The sequence below is a fragment of the Pipistrellus kuhlii genome, unplaced genomic scaffold (genome assembly GCF_014108245.1).
Source record: "Pipistrellus kuhlii isolate mPipKuh1 unplaced genomic scaffold, mPipKuh1.p scaffold_m20_p_1, whole genome shotgun sequence".
NCBI classification, from domain to species: Eukaryota; Metazoa; Chordata; class Mammalia; order Chiroptera; family Vespertilionidae; genus Pipistrellus; species Pipistrellus kuhlii.
The window spans coordinates 175,594,880-175,616,600 of record NW_023425404.1 but is presented as its reverse complement, the minus strand read 5'-3'; the positions used below and the strand labels follow the sequence as shown (position 1 = coordinate 175,616,600).

Below are 21,721 nucleotides of genomic sequence, written 5' to 3'. Positions count from 1 at the left end.
CAGTCAGCCCATGCTTCTCTGTTGGGTGTCCATTAGAGCTCGCTACGGCTACACCTAAGGCATGAACAGCTTCACTGTTTGTGAACAACTCTCGTGCAGGTTTGGGTTTGTAAAAGCTGCCTTCTCTAAACATTGTGGGGTGCCCCAAAGCCTGTTGTGTTTATGTTGAACGGGTTTGTTTTTTTGTGGGTGGCGTGGGGGTTCCTTTCACTTCTCCTCTGTGTTTTAATGCACGTTTTGCACTCTTTAGAACTGTCAGGGTGCTCCTTTCCCTTTCAGAAGTTAGTGAACATTGTTAATTGTATAAGGACACTTTTCTTCCATTATGATCAAGGGGGGAAGACGTTTGGCACACTTAACATTTCACCAGCAGTTTTTCTTTTTCAGCTCAGTTCCAGCGTTAACCTTGTCTTTTCAATCCTCTAATTTTGTCTTTGGTCTTATAGATACGGTCCGAGAACTCCTGTGTCTGATGACGCAGAGTAAGTTGTCTTGGGTTCATAGGAATACGTTAATTACTAGCCTAAACTGCATGCCTTCAGTACTTAACCACTAATGGAAATGCAGCCGGTGCAACAGGGAACTGAATGGCTAACCGACTCGTGCAAGCCTCAAAAAGCACTTGAAGTTGGAATGCAGAACACATGTTCTGCGCAGGAGAGATGAATGAAAAAGCAACTCAAGCATGATTCTAATATGCAGCTGCTGCTTAAAACTTAACATTTGCTTTTCATAGACGGGGCATGTTACAGTTGTGCTTGTTACTGTTTGGATGTTGGTGCCCTTTCTGAACCATGGAATTATCAAAGCAGAATTCTGCATTTGAATTTCACTTTTGATATGTTAGGGCTTGGCGGTCACAATGAAGCAGTCATTCTCACGGCCACAAAATCTTCTTAAACTAAGAAAATAAACCCTAAACCACTAATTATGGATTCAGAAGCCCAAGTTCCTCCCAGGTTGCAATAATATAAATTGCGGGATGCTTGACACCAAAATGCTGGGATTTCAGTCAGGTTCTGTGGCATAGCAAGGACTCAAGATTTAAAGCAGGACTCGGGCTTCCCCTCCTCTCAGAGATCGCAGAGACTCACTGCCCATTGTGCCTCCCTTCACGTTTTAGAAGGATCCACGTTCTCCTGTTTGGGACCACATTGACTCCATTTCCAAAAATGGATTTCCCATACACAGAAAATTCTGAAAGGAACATCCAAGGCACAAGTTTTCTTAGCAGAATACTAGCTTCCTCAGATTGCAGTAACTTGCGTTTAAAAAACAAACAAACAGGATTAATGCGTAATTCCACCATCAGTCACCTGGTGTCTTTCCTCTCTGAGAGGCGTTTTTCCTGCTCTGAGCCATCGTTCCCAGGCCTATAGCGAGGAACCCAAGGGGTGGCGTGGCACACACACAGCTGTCATTTCCACCAGTGACAATGAGTGTTAGCCCAAATCTACTGCTTTCCAGTCGTGCTTTTTCCGTTTTTTGTGCTTAAGATGTCAGCTTAGCTTGTACTGTAGGCCCCAAGCAGTCTGCCTTCAGCACCTCTGACGTCACTTGCCAACGTGTGATCTCTCATTGCTTTGTGGCCTGACGTACACAGCATTCACGTCTCACAACCAAACCTCAGTCCAAGCTTGGGTTGGAGTTTAGTCGTCTATAAAATGAAGCCCTGTTTATTAATCTTAAAATCTGCAGTGGCAATATTTAACAGTCACTGAAAGGAGGATTACGTAAGATTGATGGGCACAACATGACTTTGATTTGGTAGGGGGGGAAAAAACATTTTGATAGAATGGATGTATTCTTCATCAGTGCAAAGACACCGTGCAACTTGCCTGAGCTAGATCGCTGGGAAATCCTAACGGTGAAAGAAAAGAGCTGTATGGAAGAGCTCTTGGATTTGCCTGCCCCTGAGGGTGAAAGCTCGCCCACGGGAAGTTAACGACTTTTTTAAAGGGGCCGCACTGGGGACTCCCTTCGCTCCCTCTCTACATTGGCAGGGAGCAGCCTTATGGAATAACAAGGGTAAAAGGAGCTTCTTTTCCAGACGTCTTATCTAGGCATATCAGGCAGACCAAATTTCCTCCTTGGAGTAGACACGATTCACGTGAGCCCACATGAGGAACAAAATGAAAAGTTTATATGGGGACTTTATTTTTTAAATAAGAGCGTCATACTATGTCTCGTTCAATCCCTCACTATCTCCCCTTTTCAAAAACCGTCAGGGCAATTATTGGCACGGGCTCCACTTATTCATAATGGACACATTCTTAAAATACAGCCCAATCAAAAAAAGATGTGCCCCGAGGAAAACCCAGGTCAGGGGCAGACCCACCACACAGGCAAACAGAAATTTCTGCCGCCTGGCAGGCCAGGAACGTTTCTGTCTATTTAGTTTCACCTTCTTGCCCTTTTCCTCCTCCTCCCCCCCCCACACGCTCTGCTGTGAGAGCCACAGGCCATCTTGCTTTCAACTTCCTTACCTTGGACTTGGCCCGGAAACAATGTCCAGGCTCCTCTTGAGGGAATTTAATCCTGGCTCCCCCAAAATGCCAACCCACCACCAACTGAGACTCCCAGGCAATGCAGCCAGGGTCCCTTGTCAACACAGCCCAAGGGCATGACTTATTGTGGGAAGATGCACAAGGTTAGTGCAGGTCATATTACTGTTCTGGAACCTGGGCTCCGTCAGGGTCCCTCACCCCATCCTTAGATGCTCGCTTCTGCATTTTGGAGGCAGAGTCTGACTTCTGAACGAGGGAGCATTTTCTGAATGGTGACTCAGCCTGTTTTCTGGCTAGTATCTTCAATTTCTTCAATTCTCAACTTGCTTTGCTCCTTTTTTTTTTTTTTTTTTTTTTTTCCTAAAGACATTGCTCATAGTTTTGCTGTTTCCTTTTTGGCCAGTTTGCTGGTATTTCTTTAAAAAACAAAACAACTCTGGGAAAAATACTGCTTCCTGGTATAGGAGAGGGCAAACAAAAGTTTCTCTTTCTATTTCACTAGCCAGCTTTTGGCCACATTTGGGCTGAGGCAAGTTCTAACTTCGTGATAGGACTGAGGTAGAAACCCAGACAGAAGTCATCTCTGAAGGACTCGCTCTTGTCCTCTGTCATGTGAGATAGGCGATTCCCAATCTTGGAGACGGCTGCCATTTTTTTTTCCTTGGGTTCCCAGAAGACACCCTGTCTGTATGGCCACACATTGTGGCCTAAACCAAAATTCTGCCCTTTAGAAATTATATAAATGACAAAGTCAAAGGAAGGAACCTACTTTTCCTCCCATGATCTGCCAACTACTGAGTAGGTTACGAGAGCGCCCCAGCTCCGAGAGATTTTTACCTGCTAAGATCTTCACAAACACTGAATTGCCTTAAAAGATGAACTGACTAAATCGAATATATTTAAAGGTAAGATTTTTTTTTTTAATTTTTTAACTCTGAGAGGAGGATTGGGATGAATTCCGGTCTCTTTCTGAAAGCCTATCTAAGTGAATTTTGGTCCATGAAGTTCAAAAAAATATATGGGCTATACTTTTCTACCTAACTCTGCAAATTCCTTTTAAATCTTTCCTAAAAATTAATAAGCAAGGGGAAACTCGCAGTCCCTCCTGCCTCTTGAGGACTCCAGCTTATCTGGAAGGTGTGGCTCCCACAGTCCACAGGACCCACTGATACGTGAGGGCGGCTCCACAAGGTGGTCTGTCGTCGCTGAGCTCAGAAGTGCTCTGTGGACAGGTTATTAGAATACTCTTGGGGAAGACAGATTACAAGTACAGTCTTCAGCTTTAGCTCTTGTGGGTCAGATTTAAATTGTCCAACATCTAGAAAGATCCATTTTGCAGATTCATTTTGCATGGTGGCGTGCAGTGCAGCTGGGCAGCCACGGCCTTGGGGTCACGTTGCCTCTCTGAGAGCTGTCCTCTGGGGAACTGGTGGCATCCACCAATGCTGCCTGCTCATTGCCTGGCCCTGGCGGACACTATTTTGGACATCGCTGATGTCCAAATGCATGGCTTTTCTTCTTTTTTGTGTTAACTCTGGCTTCAAAAATGGACTATCACGCTCCCCTGTTCTTAGAGCGACCTTCAAAGGGCCTCCGTTTCTGGATTTGGGGACTGTTAAAACCCACATGGTCCCAGCGCTCCTCATTCCTTTGAGAGAGAAAAGGGAAGAGAAGGGAGGACTTTGCTTCGGTGTTTATTTCTGTTTCCATCCTGCTGCTTAAGCTTCTGCTGGAACAAAGCTCGATGGAAGCATTTCAGGAAAGACCTCAGGGTCTCGCCTGCCATTTCATAAGCGCCGATAGACTATATGAGTGTTTCCAATGGTGTTCCCTATAATTTTTCTTTTGAAAGAGTAAATGCAGAAGTATCCTGACAGAAATGATTCTGAGAATCTAAGGATACAAAGTATGTAGTGGTTTACATATTTTATCCCTTGATCTCAGTATAAAATACCTTATTTTCTTGATTCCAAGATTCCATCAACTGCACTATCAACTTGCAGATTTATAGAAAATAGAAATAACCACATCAAACACACATGCATTCCTAATGCGCAGTGGCTGGGTGCATCCACGATGCATAAAATAGTGCAGTATGAAAAGATGGGTGTCTCAGATTTAAGGCCGTGTGTTTTTTTTAATTTTTTTTTTAATGGAGAGATTGCCTCAGTTCATGTAGAAAGCGTTTAAACCAGGTCTTCACACAAAGAGCATGCACTGTAATGAATTTTCTCCTCGTGGACCCCCACCCTCCTTCTCCACAAACTCTCTCCAAATTAAACCTTTCCATTCTCTTATTCCCCCCCCCCCCCTAATATATTTCCAAATGAGAGGAACCCAGAGCTTCGTATACCTTTGCTAGCTCTCCTTTCAACATGCTTTGGCACCTACTTGTATAATTCTACTGACCCCTGAAGACAAAGATGCTCCCATTTTGGCTTTTGCATCAAAAGGAGTCCAGGTGGTGGGTGCTGGCTTGCACGCTGCTGGCTGAGGGCATTGGACAGGCTTCCGAGCGAGCGCGGTGGCGCCCCCTCGCGGCGGCGAAGCGGCCCAGCACGCACGGAGCCCAGGGCGCTGATGCGGGGCCCCTTTTTGTCTCTGCTCTCTCCACCCTCAGGAGCACGAGTATGTTTGACATGCGGTGCGAGGAGGAGGCTGCAGTGCAGCCGCACAGCAGGGCCCGCCAGGAGCAGCTGCAGCTGATAAACAGCCAGCTGCGGGAGGAGGACGACAAATGGCAAGATGTGAGTGCTGGCGGGGCGGCGGGGAGGCGGCCCGGGCCGCGGGTGAGGGGCCCTTGGAAGCAGAAAATCCGGTGGGGTGGGGTGGGTAGGCCTGGGTTTGGAAGCCATGCAGGGGAAGGGGGCATCTAGAGGATTTCAAAGAGTGACCCAGAGAACGTGGGCATGAAAGGAAGGTTAAAACAGCAACGTGAAGGGTGAGGAGTGAATGACAGACACACAATCCGCAACTATCCTCACGAGAGGGATGGCCACACAGGAGGGGGCAGCCGGCCGGCCAGCGGGAAGCAGCTGGCACGTGATGGGGAATCGAGGAGGCAGGTCTTTGGAGATTATATATTTGACATGAATAATGATGATGATGATGAAAACGCTAATTGCCAGCATTGAAAGCCTGTCAGGAACAGGCACTATGCAAAGGGCTGTGCATGCAGTAATTCTTTAATCCTCTTAGTAACTTGATGAGCCAGCCACGGTCACCATCGCCCTCAATCCCACAGGTGAGTCCCAGAACAGCTGAGTAACTTGCCCAAAGTCGCACAGCTAGCGAGTGAGAGAGCTGGGGATGGAAGGCTGCAGCGTCGGATGGGGGTCTGGAGATTGTTGGGGAAGAACTTAAAAAGATAGGGATGAGCAGAGGGAGAGTGGGTTATTTCATTTCATCCTCACAGAGCACTCCAAGAGAGCAGCTGCAAACTTGACTCTACCATTAATGGTAACTGTGTCTACAGTGTATGGAACACTTCCTGTGTGCCTTATATGCACATCTCATTTAACTCCCACAATCAGCTTGTAAGAGTGGGTGTTAAAATCATCCCTGGTTTAGAGATGAGGAAACTGAGGTACAGAGAGGCTGAGAGGTGTGATTCCGCAGCATGGGATCGTGTCCCAAGCTGCAATCCCATCCATCGGACTCCAGAATCGTAACTCTTCGTCCTTAGGCTGTCATTGCCTGTAGGTTTTTGTGGATCAGAAGAATGAATACATACAGAATCGTAGTCCTTTCTGTGAGACTCCAAAGCTGATTTTTTTTTTCTTCTTCTGCCTTTTCTTTCTTCCCTGCGGTCATTGTGCAGGTCTGTGGCTCGTTCCTACCATTGTATTGCCAACCAGTCCACTCACAGTGCAGAAGTCATAAAAAGCAAGAAATGAGGTTTTTTACAATCCCCTGTGAGACAGTGCTTTAAAGTTTGGAAACTGCCGTGGGATATGGTTGCACATGTCACGTTGTGTTTAACTAAAACGTGCTATCCTGCTCTGGGAGGCATCTTTCCTTGGGGCATTCTTATTCCAACCGGACCGCCACTGGATGGGGTGGGAACGCCCTAGCAGTGTGCCGGGCCCATAGTCAGTGCCCCCTAAACTCTGAGAAGTAGACATGGCATTGAAAAAGCCTGAAAAAATGTGCTTTCTCTCCGCCAAACCCACCCCCACAGGACCTGGCTCGGTGGAAGAGCCGTAGAAGAAGTGCTTCTCAGGACTTAATCAAGAAAGAGGAAGAAAGGAAAAAAATGGAGAAATTGATGGCGGGAGAGGATGGGACCAGTGAACGGAGGAAAAGCATCAAGACCTACAGAGAAATTGTTCAAGAGAAGTGGGTCTTGCTGTTGTTGTTGTTGTTGTTTAATGTGCACTATTGTCTAGATGTGTTCTTTGCTAAAAATGGTTGCTTATGACAGAGGCCCCCGTGCTGTCTCTGCTGCTCCTTGCAGTGTTTGTGCCTGTGGTTGACCTCTGTGTCGCTTCTCTCCCCCGTGCCCATGCTGCAGAGAGCGGAGAGAGCGGGAGCTGCATGAGGCGTACAAGAACGCGCGCTCCCAGGAGGAGGCCGAGGGCATCCTGCAGCAGTACATCGAGAGGTTCACCATCAGCGAGGCCGTTCTGGAACGCCTGGAGATGCCAAAAATCCTGGAAAGAAGCCATTCCACGGAGCCAAACTTCTCCCCCTTCCCGCACGACCCCAACCTCATGAAATACCTGCGGCAGCAGTCACTGCCTCCACCCAAGTTCACTGCCACTGTGGAAACCACCATCGCGCGTACCAGCATTCTGGAGGCCAGCATGTCGGGAGGCAGCGGGTCTCCAAGCAAAACTGTCGCTCCCAAAGCAGTGCCTATGCTGACACCCAAGCCTTACTCCCAGCCCAAGAACTCTCAGGAGGTTCTGAAGACCTTTAAGGTAGGGGGAGTCCCAGAACCCCCAAGCTGCACTCCAGGGAGTGGGTGGAAAGGAGCCTCTTTCCTCAGGGAAATGCAAACAAAAGCAAACTGTGTCCACACGTACAGTCGGGAAGTTTACATGCCTCTGAGGTTCGGTTTGCGAATGGCTAGGGAGAGACAGTTCCCCCCACTTCCTGCTGTTACTATTGATGGGCTCCAAGGAGGCTGATGGTTGAGTCGTTTCCATGAGCAAAGACTATTTCCTAACTTGATCTAGTGACGTGCTCTCTCTATATTAGCATTCACAGACTCTAATTTAGTAACACCCTACGTATCTCTATCTGGAGGTATTGCAAACTCTCCAAAACAAAATTAGAATTGTCTTTGTTTCAGCAGAAGTGCGTACAGTTATCTCTCTCTTAGGGAGTAATTGACATTACATCCAAAAAGATGGCAACAGTTGGGAAAAAAAAAATACAGGGAACACATGGAAATAGAGGGATGTTTTTAGTCCTCGAATGAAACAGGCTCTTGGAATATTTTTAAGTGGAAAGAAACTAGGCTGTTGGTTTGTGGGGGTTTTGTTGTTGTTGTTATTTGTTTGTTTGTTTTACCAACAAATATGTAAAATAATGTTTTAGAACCAAAGAACGTATGACAAGCAAACATCTTTTCACTTTCAAAAATTCCAGTGTTTTCCCTCACATCATGAGGAGGCACTCGCCCTTTGTCTTAAGCTCTGTTGACTACAAAGGAAAGTCAGTTCTCTCTGTCCCTGCACGCCACATGGGCTGGTAATAGAAGACAGCGGTGGAATTCATCACTAGCAGACATGGCCATGTGATTGTGAAGAAAGTTTGCTTAACCAGACTAATTGAGCAAAGTGCTGCCTGCTCTCTGCCTATTGAATTTCAGAGGGGACCAAAGCACACTTCCTGAGTTTTGCTTAAATAGCTCTTTAAAGAATGTATCTTTAAAATCGGTGCCTTCGGCTTTCACGACACAGGAAAATGCCGAGTCTGTTTGATCGGGGCTGAATTGAGATGTTTGTCCCTTGAGGGGCTGGGGCTGTGACTTTGTTGTTCACAGCTTCATCCTGAGAGTCTGGCATAGGGGCCTGAGAGGACACATTTGGCACTCAGCAGGTCCTTATTACATGAATTTTTTTCCTGAGAAGATAGATGAGTTATTCATTATGCAGACTCATACGTGCACGGATATGCACTCACCTTAAGCCCTGCCCAGCTCTCCTTACCGAGAACCCAATGATGTACTGTCTCCATATTTCATGAAGAAAGGTTCGATGTTGAGGTGACTCAGAACCAAAGCAGGGAGAGCAGTGTTTAACTTCCCAGGCATATGATCAGGTCGTGTAGATGTGCACTTCTCTTCACTGATATAAATAATACAATATAATCATTTCAACAGAAGAATTAGGCCTGAAAAAACCCAGTTCCTTCCCTTTGTGGCAAGACTGAGTAGAGGCCTCAGGAAGAGCTCTGATGGCGAGGGGCATGGAGCCACTTGAGCAGAAGTCCCCTTAAAGCTGGGCTCACTCTTCACCACCAGCGAGCCCTCCACTCATCCCAAGCATGTCAAACTCACGGCTGCATGCGAGTTTGACATGCTTGTTAGGCCTTAGCAGCTCTCAGCCTTATTCATAGCCCCACCACTGACTGAGTGGGTGGACCCACTTGTGGTTAAGGGTAACATGGAAATAAACAGTTGTTACCAGATAATGCCAGGACAGAAGCTAAGGGGTGCAGCATGCGTGTGAGTGAGTGTTTGTGTATTGGGGGAAGGGAGAATAGGGCAGAGGTAAGGGAGCCAGGAATACAGGCTCAGTTTCCCTGTAAAACAGAATTAAGGGTAAAAGAATATTTAGTGAGATAGTTTAAGTCAGTGTTTTTCTTTTCTTTTTTTTAAAATTGATTTTAGAGAGAGAGGGAGAGAGATAGAAATATCAGCCAGCTGCCTCCTGCACACCTCCCACTGGGGATGGAGCCAGCAACCTGGGCATGTGCCCTGACCAGGAATCAAATCAAAGACCTGGTTCATAGGTCGATGCTCAGCCACTGAGCCATGCTGGCTGGGCAGTGTTTTTTAGCCTGAAAGTTGCCTCCTATTCCTATGTTATGAAACCAATTTATTGGTTTGGAATCAACATTGAAAATAAATTAAGTATAATATAATACAATTAAAAATGCCTAGTATATCACACACAATAAAGGTAAACAGTGTTTTTACAAAGCTCTGGTTTCAGTTATAATTATGTGTGCTTACTTGTGATTTAAAGTTCTTCCTTACGGAGTATAGACAATAGGGTATGCAAGCCACTAACCAGCCTTTCACGGTTCCTTCTGAAAGATTTTAGAAGGCCTACTACTAATAATAACTAAGATTTCCATACTTAAAATGGGCAGGTATGGTTCTAAACTGTGGACATAGATTAATCCATAAAATCACCATAATAGCAGGAGATACTATTATTGTAAATTTTACAGCTGAGGGGTTGAGGTTGAAGATTACATGGCTGGTAGGTTGTCAAGCCAGAACGTAACCTGAGGCCCTTGAACTACAGAGCTTCTGCTCACAATTATTTTCCATACTGGCTCAGGCCTCAAGACAGAGACTTCTAGATGCCTCTCACCAAGCCCAACTATTCGCCCTCTCTGCCCCTCCTTTCCTGCTCTCACTGCCTTCCCTACACCTCAGTGCAAAACAAAAATATTTTAATGTGCATGGCTGTTTTTCTTGAAAACAAACAAACAAACAAAAAACCACGGGATTATAAAATTAACTAGAAGTAGAGATTTATTATACTATGGCAAGCATTAGTTCTCTGCCATCCATGATCATGTCAAAAAAGTACCCGTTTTCTCCTAACCCCCAGGATAACCTGTAGAATAGTCCTGATCTGAGGTGGGTTCTACCTAATTTATATGCTCACCAGTAAAGAAAAACCTGAAAATTGTGGAATAACAGAACTTAAATGACAAATTACTGGAACCCAAATATGCGGCATGTATACATACATATAATAAAGAGCTAATATGCTAATTAGACCAGATGGCAGAACGACCTTCTGTAAAGACCTTCCAGAATGACCAATAGACGGGGCCTCGAGGCAGCCGGGGCTGTGAGGGCACGAATTTCGAGCTTCGGGCCTCTAGTTTATACATACGTTTCTTTGATTTTCTTTCAAATAAAAGCACACCCTAAGTTAGGTGAACGTGAAATGTAATTTAATGTGAAGTGGCCTGAGAAGGTGGAGAACCTTTTAAAGAGCCCTTCTCAGATAACATTTATAAGAGTCCTAATTGCCAGAGCCAACCGAAGCACATAAGAGATGTTCTTCTTTGGTGAACTATGATTATCAATGGTAATGTTGTCAGGCGATCCTGAATGTGTTATGTTGTTACTCTTTCTTTGGGGACTAGCGTGTTTTTGTTCATTCTGGTCTTTATAGGTCGATGGGAAAGTCAGCATGAATGGAGAGACAGTTCACGGTGATGAGGTGGAGAAGGAAAGTGAGTGTCCCACGGACACACTCGTGCCCTCATTAACCAAATCCCAGATGTTCGAAGGTGTGGCCAGAGTGCACGGGTCCCCCGTGGCGCTGAAACAAGGCAGCAACAGCATCGAGATCAGCATACAGAAGCCAAATTCTGTTCCCCAAGATCCGACGGTAAGAACCAGACTTTTTTTTCCTCCCCCTCTTTGGGATAATTCCATTGTGAATGAATCTGCTTTAAAAAGTAAGTAGGGCCTGATAATGACCATTTCTTTCTACACGGATTTATTTGCTAGGGCTGCCCTAGCAAAGTACCACAAACTGACTGGCTTAAACAACAGAAATGAACTGTCTCAGAGCCTTGCTGGCTAGAAGTCCAAAATGAAGGTGTTGGCAGGGCTGGTTCCTCCTTTGGCCTTGAGGGGAAATCTGCCCCATGCCTCCTGCTGGCTTCTGGTGGTGCAACAGTCTCTGACTTTCCAGAGCTTGTAGATGAATCCCCTGATCTCTGCCTTCATCTTCTCAGGGTTCTCTCCCTGAGAGTGTGACTGTGTCCAAATGTTCCCCAACATATTGGATTAGGGCCCACACTATGGACCGCTTCGTAACTAATTATACCTGCAACATCCCTATTTTCAAATAATATCACATTCTGAGGGACTAGGTAAGGGTCATGATTTCAACATGTGAATTTGGAGTTGAGGGGGAGCACAGTTCAAATCTAACCAGTGGGTATAGTAGATGGTGTAATGTAAAAGAGGAATAGAAAAACTTGTCATCACATTTTTGGTGCCAGGTGTTATAGAAAAATAAATCAATCTCTCTTAAACCTTTTTTTTTCTTTCTGTTTGTTCAGACTTATTAATATAATCTGAAAATAACTTCTGTTCAGACTTATTAATATAATCTGAAAATAACTTCTGTTCTCAAAACCTGGCTTTCCATCCTTGATAATATGCATAAAATGGCAGCTTTCTTATTAATAAAAAATTAATAAATAAATAAATAAATAAATAAACTCACCCTGACTGGTTTGGCTCAGTGGATAGAGCATCAGCCTATGGACTGAAAGGTCCCAGGCATAATTTGGTCAAGGACACATGCCTGGGCTGTGGGCTCGATACTCAGGGGGGGCGGGGGGGGGCATGCAGAAGGAAGCCAATTGATGATTCTCTCTTATCATTGATGTTTCTCTCTCTTTCCCTCTTTCTTCCTCTCTGAAATCAATAAAAATATATTTTTAAAATAAAGAAACAAAAACTCATTCATAACCAAACTAAATTTGGAGTAATTAGAAGCACCATTGAATGTCCAAGCTGAAAAATGTAGGATAACTCAAGAACAGCAGCAAAGAAAACTCAAAAGAACATTCTGTTTGCCCCTTTGGAGTATAAATTCCATCAGGAAGATTCCGCCTTCTTAGATTCCACACCAGAAGGCTCCTGCTGTTCAAACCCAAACTTCCACCAGCACAGACGCAGGCCAGCTTTCGGGGTGCAAGCTGGACGCTGCTCAACCCCGTTTGTTCTCACCAGAGGCTGATGTCTGCAGTTTTAATTTATAGCCTTGGGGTTGGAATTCCAAAGGATGGGGAAAACTGTCACGATTTTTTCCCCTGCGCCTAGAAAGGTTTGGTCATGAGGAAATCTTGACTCCCAGCTCCAGGGCTGAGTAGACGAGATGACCCAGCTAGCTAAGCCTCCTTCCTCTCCCCACTCCCCACCACCCCTCCCCACCCCCGCCCGGGTATTCTTTTTCTTATCTCTGGCATTTGTCTTTTGAAAAATAAAATATGTTTTCTTAGAGAGCTGAGAGGATATAATTCTTCCCCACAGAGCTATGAGATTCCAATTGGAATCGACCAGAATAATTTCCTCACCATGGCAACAGGTTTGCTGGTCTCCAGGAGCAAGGTTTTATGATCCAGGCAAATGCTGAATCTCCCGACCTGGAATTTCATTTGACTTTTCATGTGCATGTTACCCTCTCTGAAGAGTTCTTACAAATCGCCATGAGATGAAACATTGAGTTCCCCTAGTAAGAGTCAACATTAGCTTATGCTCTTAAAATTTCTTTAAATATGTTTTCATTGATTTTAGAGAGAGGGGGAGGGAGAGAGAGAGAGGAACATCGATCGGCTACCTCCTGCACAACCCCTACTGGGGATCAAACCCACAATCCAGGGAGGTGCCCTGACCATGCCCAACTGAGCCATACCAGCCTGGGTGACTTATGCTCTTACATTTAAATGAGACGTTCCCAAAATGAACTAGACTTTACGGTGTTGGAACTGCTTTTCTGGGATAGTCGTTCTGCCCTTATTTCTCTTTCGCCACACTTCCTGACGAGCCTTTTCTAAGTCCCCTTCAGAAACCTTTTCCATTGCTGTTTGGTGACCCTGTCTCTCGGGCTGCTTGCCCTTTGCACACACTGTAGAGCACAGCTTTTTCTCACTGTGCCTTGGAAAAACAACCGTGTAGGTGTCACACGTGTCCCCCGACACTTGTCACATCACAGAGACGCACGGGGTTCACTCTGGCCCAGCAGATTACCTGCGAGAGTGCTTCCTGGGGGCTCCGCTGACTGGCAGGCCTCTTTCCCCATCACCAGCTCCAGCCTCTGACCATGTTGTTGTTTGAGTTTGGAAAGCCTCCCCCTGGCTGAACAGTTTTCATTCCTGACAGAAATTAAAGGAATAAGTGGAGAAAGCAGATGTTATAAGGCCTAGACTTCCTAAAGCAACTATGTAATCTCTCTTGTTCTAAGCTTTTAACTCTTTGGGGGAGAGCTTTAACCATCCTGCATGGAGACTATGGCTCCTAAAGCAGAAGAAGGGGGGGGGGGGTTGGGTGTGTGTTTGATCCTTCTCAGTAATTACTAATTTTCCTATTTTCTGTGGTCAAAAGAAACAGAAAATTGCTTGTTCTCTTTCAACACAACACATTTTCCATTTTAATGTGGTTGTGCATCTAAACTCTCTAAGGACAAAGAGGGGATGGGTTGAGAGATTTCACGTTGACTGCGTAGCCCCCCAACACATCTTATTTTAAGAGAAGAAAAAGTTAGGTGATCTGAAGGAAATCAGGATATTTCAGAAGTGTATGCAGTTTATAACAAGGTAAACACAAATAAAATGGTTGCCTTGTGAACTTCGCCTGGAAACCCACCTCATCCTGGCAGCCTTGGGGGCAAGTCCACACTGCTGGGAATGCCTGCGAGTCTCTCCTCTGTGTCTCTTCCTTGGAAAGCTGTCCGGTTTGGAGTAATTTCTAGTTTAATAAACTATAGTGGTTCCAATGGTCATTTATTGTCCCTGTCTCCAGTATATTTTAGGCCCCTGAATTAACTATGGCACAGCCTTTCTCCTTATGCTCTGGGTAGATAACTACTTGGGTGGATCTATTAGACTCGAAGCCAAGATGTTAGCTGTGCTACATTAAATGTTGGCTTGTTACTAAAACACTCTTCATGCTTACCTAAAACTTGACACCAAAAGTTTGCCATCCAGAATATGTCGTTCCAGAAGACATTCTAAAAGAATCACTTCTCCCATCAACCTGCTCCTCATCATACTTCCTTTTCCATATTCCAAGGAAAGAGTTTCTTGACTGCATCACAGCCTGGTATTCTTATCAGCACAGTAGGCTTGATTGGTGATGGCAAAATGCAGTGACCGGCTTGAAATGTGGGGCTGCTTGGGCTTGATACCAGCTTGGACCTGGTTTGCTGTTTCTAGCTCGTTTGCCCTATTCTGTGGGGCTGTCAAAGGAATAGTGTTCTTCTCTTTAAATAGTGTCTTTCTTCCAAAGACTGCATTCCCAACAGACACACTTTTTACAGAGGAGTAGACTCACCCACCACTAAAATGTCACAGTTCCTTCAGGGCGAGCTGGAACTAGTCAAAGGGCACAGCCACCATAGGCAGGGGCATTCAATCAGACCAGAGCAGCAGTGGAGGGTGGCCCTGGACTCCAGGAGGACAGGCGTGTCAACCTCTTGTGCCAACAGGACCACATTGTACAACACTATGTCATCACTTTAGTTTCCTTCTATCTCATCTTTCTCATTGGAAACTCTTGGGACCACAGCTCTCTTACTTTGGAAATAGATCATAAATTAAGCTAGGCTTGCTATCAGGATTATCATTGTTACTCTGCTATGTCTACTGATACCAGCAACTCCAGATCATCCTCCATTGAGTCATCTCTAGGTAATGAGGTTGTGATGGCAATGACCTTGCCAATGGTTGCCTGTTCACTGGTGAGGACCAGTGAACTAAGGACCTACTCTGTGTCACATGTTTTTTTTTTAATAGAAAAAGAAACTCGTAAACTTTCTGGGGAAGCACTTTTCATAAAGCAACTAGAAAAGTATATATAAAACTATATCTAATTAAGTGCTAGTTAATAGGGTCAAAAGAGTAGAAGGGGTGTAAGATTGCCAAGAACAGGTATGATCGTTACGGGTTGGGGTTTGTCGGGAAGGTATTTTGTGGGATGTGGATTTCTTGACGGTAAGTGTAGGATTTGCATTGAAATGGAGGAGGCCAACAAGCCATTCCATATGCTGGGAATATCCCAGGATTCCCATATTCCACATGTTGGCATAGCAGGAACAAAGGCATGGACAGTGATGAGGAGCCCATAGGAGGGGTCACGGGGCTGAGAGGTCATGGATGTGGCTCCAAGTAGAGGGACAGGTTTCCTGTCTCCTTCTATTCATCTCTGCACTAGTTCCCAGTGGAAACCTAACACTTTTTTTTCTCTCATTTTAAAATATTGGCTTCTATAAGGACACCATGCCATAGCACAAATAGATTCCTAGAATGCAGAATTGGAAGAGAATTTGCTATGTTATCAGATATGAGAATAAATTTATCTTGTTCAGTAACTTACCGAAAGATGTTTTCTATCTCCCTCAAAGCTATCCCAGTGCGTTCTTAATCCCCTGTACATTATATTTGTGCTGGAATCTTCTTTTCTTAATGGTACAAAAAATGACTCTTTCTTAAGATGCCTAAAATACTCCATGCACTAGGTCAAAGATCAAACCCTGCCTGAGCACGTTAAACTGGCTGAGCCTCAGTTTATATGTAAAATAAAGATAAAAATAATATTGGGAGAATCTGTATATGGAACACTTAGCATGACATTGAAGCAACTCATAGACAGAGGTGCCCTTAAGTTATTTTTAATATTGTCATACAGCAAAGGAGAGAAAGTCACATTACATTTTTCAAAAGCCTGAAAAGGTGATGGGGTGTAAAGTTGTTTCACGTTAAAGTAGGATCATCAAAATTAGCATTTTGAGCAGGTGTGAGTTTCATACAGGCAATGAACTCCCTGTAGTCTTCCTGCTTCACCTGTCAGTTCTTCCGGTTGTAATTCTGACGCACATGCGGACGTGAACAGCTTTTCCCAGAAGACAATCACCCTTGCACCTGCTCCCATGATTCTTCCTGCAGCTCCTTTTGCTTCTCTTCTTCTTCTTCTTCACTTTTTCCCGATTCTGGCTTCCCTCTACCATTTGCACCCCCAGGACACTCACGGGTTGATCTCTTTGTCACTCCATCTCATGACCCTTGATCCAACTCATCCCAAATGATGCTGCGCGCCCCCTGCTGGCCAGGCCTTCCCTCCCACAAGGTTTTCAGCAATTCTCTCCCTCATTGACCAAGGACCGAGCTCAGCAAGTAGATGCATAGACTACTTCTTATGCTTTTCTCAAACTAAATAGCTAGGTATGTTTTCTCCACCCTGACAAAGATCCATGCCTTCCTCTTGAAAATCAAGTACTTTCCTAGCATCTTCTGGTCCAGAAAAACAGACAAGCAGATCTTTCATGAAACATTTCGTGTTGCAGTGAGAACAGCGTGAAGGCATTTGAGTAGGTGCTATTTTCCTTCCAACAGAGACCAACTGCACATTCCTTCAAGATGTCAAATGTCAACAGACATTTCTTTAGATTCTGTTTCTCTCTCTCTAGAAGTAGTCGTCAGAGTGTTAGGTTTAAGGCTCTTTAAGAGTCATTAAAGATCTGTAGGTAAGGAGCATTTACAGACCTGAAGTATACATCAGGGACAAAAAAATCAAACCCAGCTCATCTTACCTGGATCAGAGCCTCACGTTGTTGGCTTGAACTGTTTAAGGCAAAAGGAAAAGGCTTAGGGAATGGAGAGGCTGACTGTTCATGTAGATCCTCTTTCGTCCAGTGAAAATAGACCTATATTTGGAGATGTAAAAGTGAGAGGGGAAACACACATGGCATATATGGCACCTGGGTCACGGTGCCAAGACCTACTAGTAAGTAGGCTGATTTTCCAGGCTCATGCCCAGATAAGTTATTCAAGACGGGAGCCAGGGAACCACTCAGAATCACAGAATGGTCGTCCAGCAGACGACCTTGGACTTCACGTCTTTCCACTGTAGAGGTTAAATGATCAGTCCAAGTTCTCATAGCCCCTCCATCCTGGAAACGGGACCGCCCACACCCTAGGTCTCAGGATGGTTCTTGGTCTCCGGCTTCTTATTTCCAGTGTGTTCTTCAGTGTCGGTCTCCGGGCCAGGCCACCAGTGAGAGTCTTGTTAAAATAAGCAGCGAGATGCCTGGTAGGTTTTGTGGCTCGACCTTGTCCCTCTCAAGCCAGGAAACTGCCACCTCCCACCCGTGGCCTCAGGGCTGCCTCTGGCACCCGAGCCAGTTTGGATCATGTTCTCAGTCCAGGGGAAGCCAGCTCCTGGCTTAGGCCCCTGTAACTTCTCTGTGCTCTCATTCATTGGTGTCCAGGGCTCTGTTTTATATTTACTTGTTTTCATTCCCGGGAAGGAAAGCCCTTCCTCTCTTTAGGAGGAAAGCATGGGTCAGAAAGTGAAGTTTCCAGCACAGTGGGCTTGCTGAAAACTGCCGATTTTGAATTTATTTCTTTTGAAATAATGATATGAGTACAAAAGTCACAAGCCTCCAAGATAGAGTGTCCAGACATAAGTTCGTTTAACTGGCTTTGGGGATTTCCCTTGATTACAAATAGTCGATAGATATTGCTATAATACAGAAAATTATAAAGAAAATATAAAGTACCTAGTACTCTAGCCACTCAGAAATTAGTACTAAGATTTTTTTAATGTGTATCTTCTTTTTATCAGTGCATATGAAATATTTTTAATATGTTTTTTATTAACTTCAGAGAGGAAGGGAGAGGGAGAGAAAGATAGAAACATCAATAATGAGAGAGAATCACTGATTGGCCGCCTCCTGCCCACCCCACACTGGGGATGGAGCCCACCATGCTGACCAGGAATTGAACCATGACCTCCTGGTTCATAGGTTAACGCTCAACCACTGAGCCATGCTGGCTTGACTAGTATAAAATACTTTTAAATGGGCTCATGTTATTCAAATTGTATTGTGGTTTGCTTTTTCTCTTCATCTATCTTGAATATTTTGCTAGTAATAGCCTGATTTTGATGACTAGTATGCATTTAAATTAAGCTTGAGAGTACACATTTCATAAATAATGCATATAACATGTGCTTACCTCACATAGATTATGTATCTGCTCTCTGTCAGATACTATGCTGGGCCAGTGCCCCCTACCCACCCAGAACCTGATCTGATTGGAAAGCCCTAAGGTGGAGTGATGGCTGGAGCAGTCTGGTCTCAAGCTGCCCTAGGACGTAGAGATTAAGCTCAGTGGCCTCCTAAAAGATTCCAGAGTTTTTGCAGAATAAATAGATGAGACATAGAATGAGAAGAATGAGGTAGAATGGATGACAAGGAAAGGGAACTGAAGAGGCACTTTGAATCATTTCAGCAGTAACCTTGGGACCCTCAGGTTCTGGATTGCTTCTTACCGATCCAAACCTTGAAATCCCTGGGGACAGCTTGAAAGTGGGTGTGACTCTCAGCCCAGAGGAGGGGCACTGCAGTTACCAGCACAGGCCAGGGTTCCCACATCCCCTACCTCCTAGCAGTGGGATCCCGGGTAAGTCAGTCCCCTAGGCCTCACTTTCCTCACCTGTATGAAGGGAATCATATTGGCCCCTACCTTATACTAGTAGGCCTGTTCTGACAATTGAGTGAGATAATCCATGTCAAGTAACTTAACAATGCTGACATATGGTAAATGCAGGAAATATTGATCGTGGCTATAGTAACCTTGAAACATCATTTAAGGGAAATTAAATGGGGTCATCTTGGAGCTCAGTATGTGAGAGTTAAGCCACATAGAAATGCATTCAGAAATGTGAGAATTCTTGAAAGTGGGAGTTCTCCATGAGTCTCGCATAAGTAAAATGTTGCCGGAATGTGTTGTGCTAATAAAATAATTCTCAGTGAAGTCATGCTTGAGAATTTTGTCTCCTTTATAAAAGTTGTCTAAAGGACTTGAGTAGTTTTGTGGCATTGATTCCAAGCAGCATGCTTTCCACATTTGAGCATCTCAGAATTAGGATGTCTTACAAGCAATAGTGTGTCATACTTAACAGACTGTGTTTTTTTCTTTTTTCTTAGTAGTACCTAGAAAATACAACTTAAAATTGATGGAATCTGGTATTCAATAAAATATGTCCATTTTTTGCTTCATTTTGGGGCCGGGGATGCTGTGGCATGATTTTTTGTAGTTATTTTATTTCTAGTAACTGGAAACACCAGTATTCTCAAGAGCATCATTCATCAATGTTTAACTGCAAATTTGTTGTTCAACCTCAGATAGTTTTCTATAATCTAAGCCATTTGTGGAGGGAAACCTAAAAATCAGTATTTCTGTCAGTGTTTTATATATTAATGTCATAAAACAAAAAAAGATACTATCATATATTACAATTTCTATATGTGTGGGGGGAGCACTTTAACTTATGAACCCAGCTTCTTCTTTTGTAATGCTCGACTGATTGATCATCAAATGCTACTATCATATCAATAATTAATATAACAATATACACACACATTTCTATATACATGTAACAAATATAATAAGAGAATGTTCCATTTATTTAACTATTTTCACTCATTAAATCTCTTAAAAGGATTCAATTCAGGCTTGTTGATATATTAGAAAGTTACAAAGTTCATTAATGAATATAAATGCAGTGCTATTTCTTGCCCTGGGTTTTAAAAGTGCATTTTAATTTAATATTATGTTCTTCTAAAATTGATGCATGGCTATCCATCAGTAGAAATTGCCCATCTTATTATGAAGATTGTAAAACTACCTCATCCTCCAAAAGAAAAGGCACCTTTTGCCACTAGATGCTGTTATAAAATCTTTTAGATGCTTGAAAAGCATATTACTTGAAGTTGTGTATTTTTTACACTTAAAAAATTTGCAAATAATTTTTATTTTTTAACGTTTCCTTTCTAATTTTTTGTTGTGGTGAAATACAAATAACAAAATTTACTATCTTCACCATTTTAAGTATACATTCAATAGTACTATGTAGGCATCATATGTCTATATAGTGTACATTTTTAAACTTAACATTACATTACAAATATTTCCACATATCATTAGTTATTCAATATCCCTTTATAGTTGCACTAGAGGCCCAGTGCACAAATTTGTACACAGGTGGGGTCCAGTGGGCCGGCCCTGATAAAAGTAGACCTGGCTGGGTAGGCCAAGGGGAGGGGCCCCAGGCTGTGGGCCAGCCCCGCCCCCTGGTCGAACTCTGGTGGAACTCCCAGTCAAGGGGACAATTTGCATATTACCCTTTTATTACAATATATAGGATGATGTTTCCTTTTTTAACAACTCTTCCTTAATTGTTGGGCATTTAGGTTGTTCCAAATTCTTTTCATGTTATGGAATATTAAGCATAACATTGATACAATTGAGATACTACTAAGAGAGATGAGCATCATAGTGATGTACCAAGTGAATTAGACAGCAAGATCCAAACCAGAGAGATCCCTAGCTGAAAAAACATAAAGGAATGATGGATATGATAACTATTGTGTTAAAACCTTGGTAGGACTTGTAAATGATGGACATGCTTGAGGCCTGGGTCAAGAAACACCTCAAAGCTTAATTTGTGTGAAGAGGAAAATTAATGCCATAAACAGAAATCATCGATTTGGAAGAGAGGCTTGTTTGAGGCTAACATTTAGCATGGCATTTACCATGACAGTGATGGTAGGTCAGCTGAACTGAAGCTTTGGTGGGCTCTAAGGGATTAAAGATTTAAGTACAAGTCATAAATGGATAAAGTATATAATAGTGAACCCATGGCAATAATTAATACATTTGAGGTGACTCAGCACAGGTGGAGGAAAATAATTGAAGTTTTCAGGAGTGACCCATATTTTTATGAAAAGAAAAGGACCAAGAATCAGTAAGAGAAAAGTTGAGAGAGAGAGAGAGAGAGAGAGAGAGAGAGAGAGAGAGAGAATAAGAATTTGGGTAATAGAGTTCTTGAGAAGAGATCATTAAGAATAAACTCCACAATGCTAAGAACCACAGGCATCTATCCTGAAGACAAGCTATTGAGAGGTTAATTGTAATCTTAATAAAAGTAGTTTTCCCCCACTGGTGATAGGACCCTAAGCCAACATTAAAGACATTTGGGAGCAAGTGGGTGGTAACTACGATTTTGAAAATTTGGTGGTGAAAAGAAGAAAAACATGGGGATGTGCACCTGAGGCCATCTGAGGAGGGGGGCAGGTGGCAGTCGGCGTGGGTGTGCCCTAACTGCCGCTGCCTCAGTACCTCTTTTCTCCTTCCTAGCTTGTCTGCTTCCACAAAGCCAGCCCTTCACCAGAAAGCTGCCTAAGAAATAGGAAAGAATGCATGCATATAGGCAA

The 21,721-nt window shown here is 43.9% G+C and overlaps 1 protein-coding gene across 16 annotated transcripts in view; it reads left to right on the top strand.

The window, feature by feature from the left end:
• Positions 1-21,721, top strand: part of LIMCH1 (LIM and calponin homology domains 1) — a 318,118-nt gene that overhangs the window by 263,290 nt on the left and 33,107 nt on the right. For 11 of the 16 annotated variants that reach the window (XM_036417635.2, XM_045573069.1, XM_045573073.1 and 8 more), the window contains 5 exons: positions 447-482; positions 5,128-5,254; positions 6,688-6,845; positions 7,021-7,429; positions 10,880-11,098. In XM_036417635.2, the coding sequence (XP_036273528.1) occupies positions 447-482; positions 5,128-5,254; positions 6,688-6,845; positions 7,021-7,429; positions 10,880-11,098 (949 nt within the window). The remainder of the gene's footprint in view (positions 1-446; positions 483-5,127; positions 5,255-6,687; positions 6,846-7,020; positions 7,430-10,879; positions 11,099-21,721) is intronic. The other 5 variants (XM_036417682.2, XM_036417658.2, XM_045573079.1 and 2 more) reach the window with 1 other exon arrangement.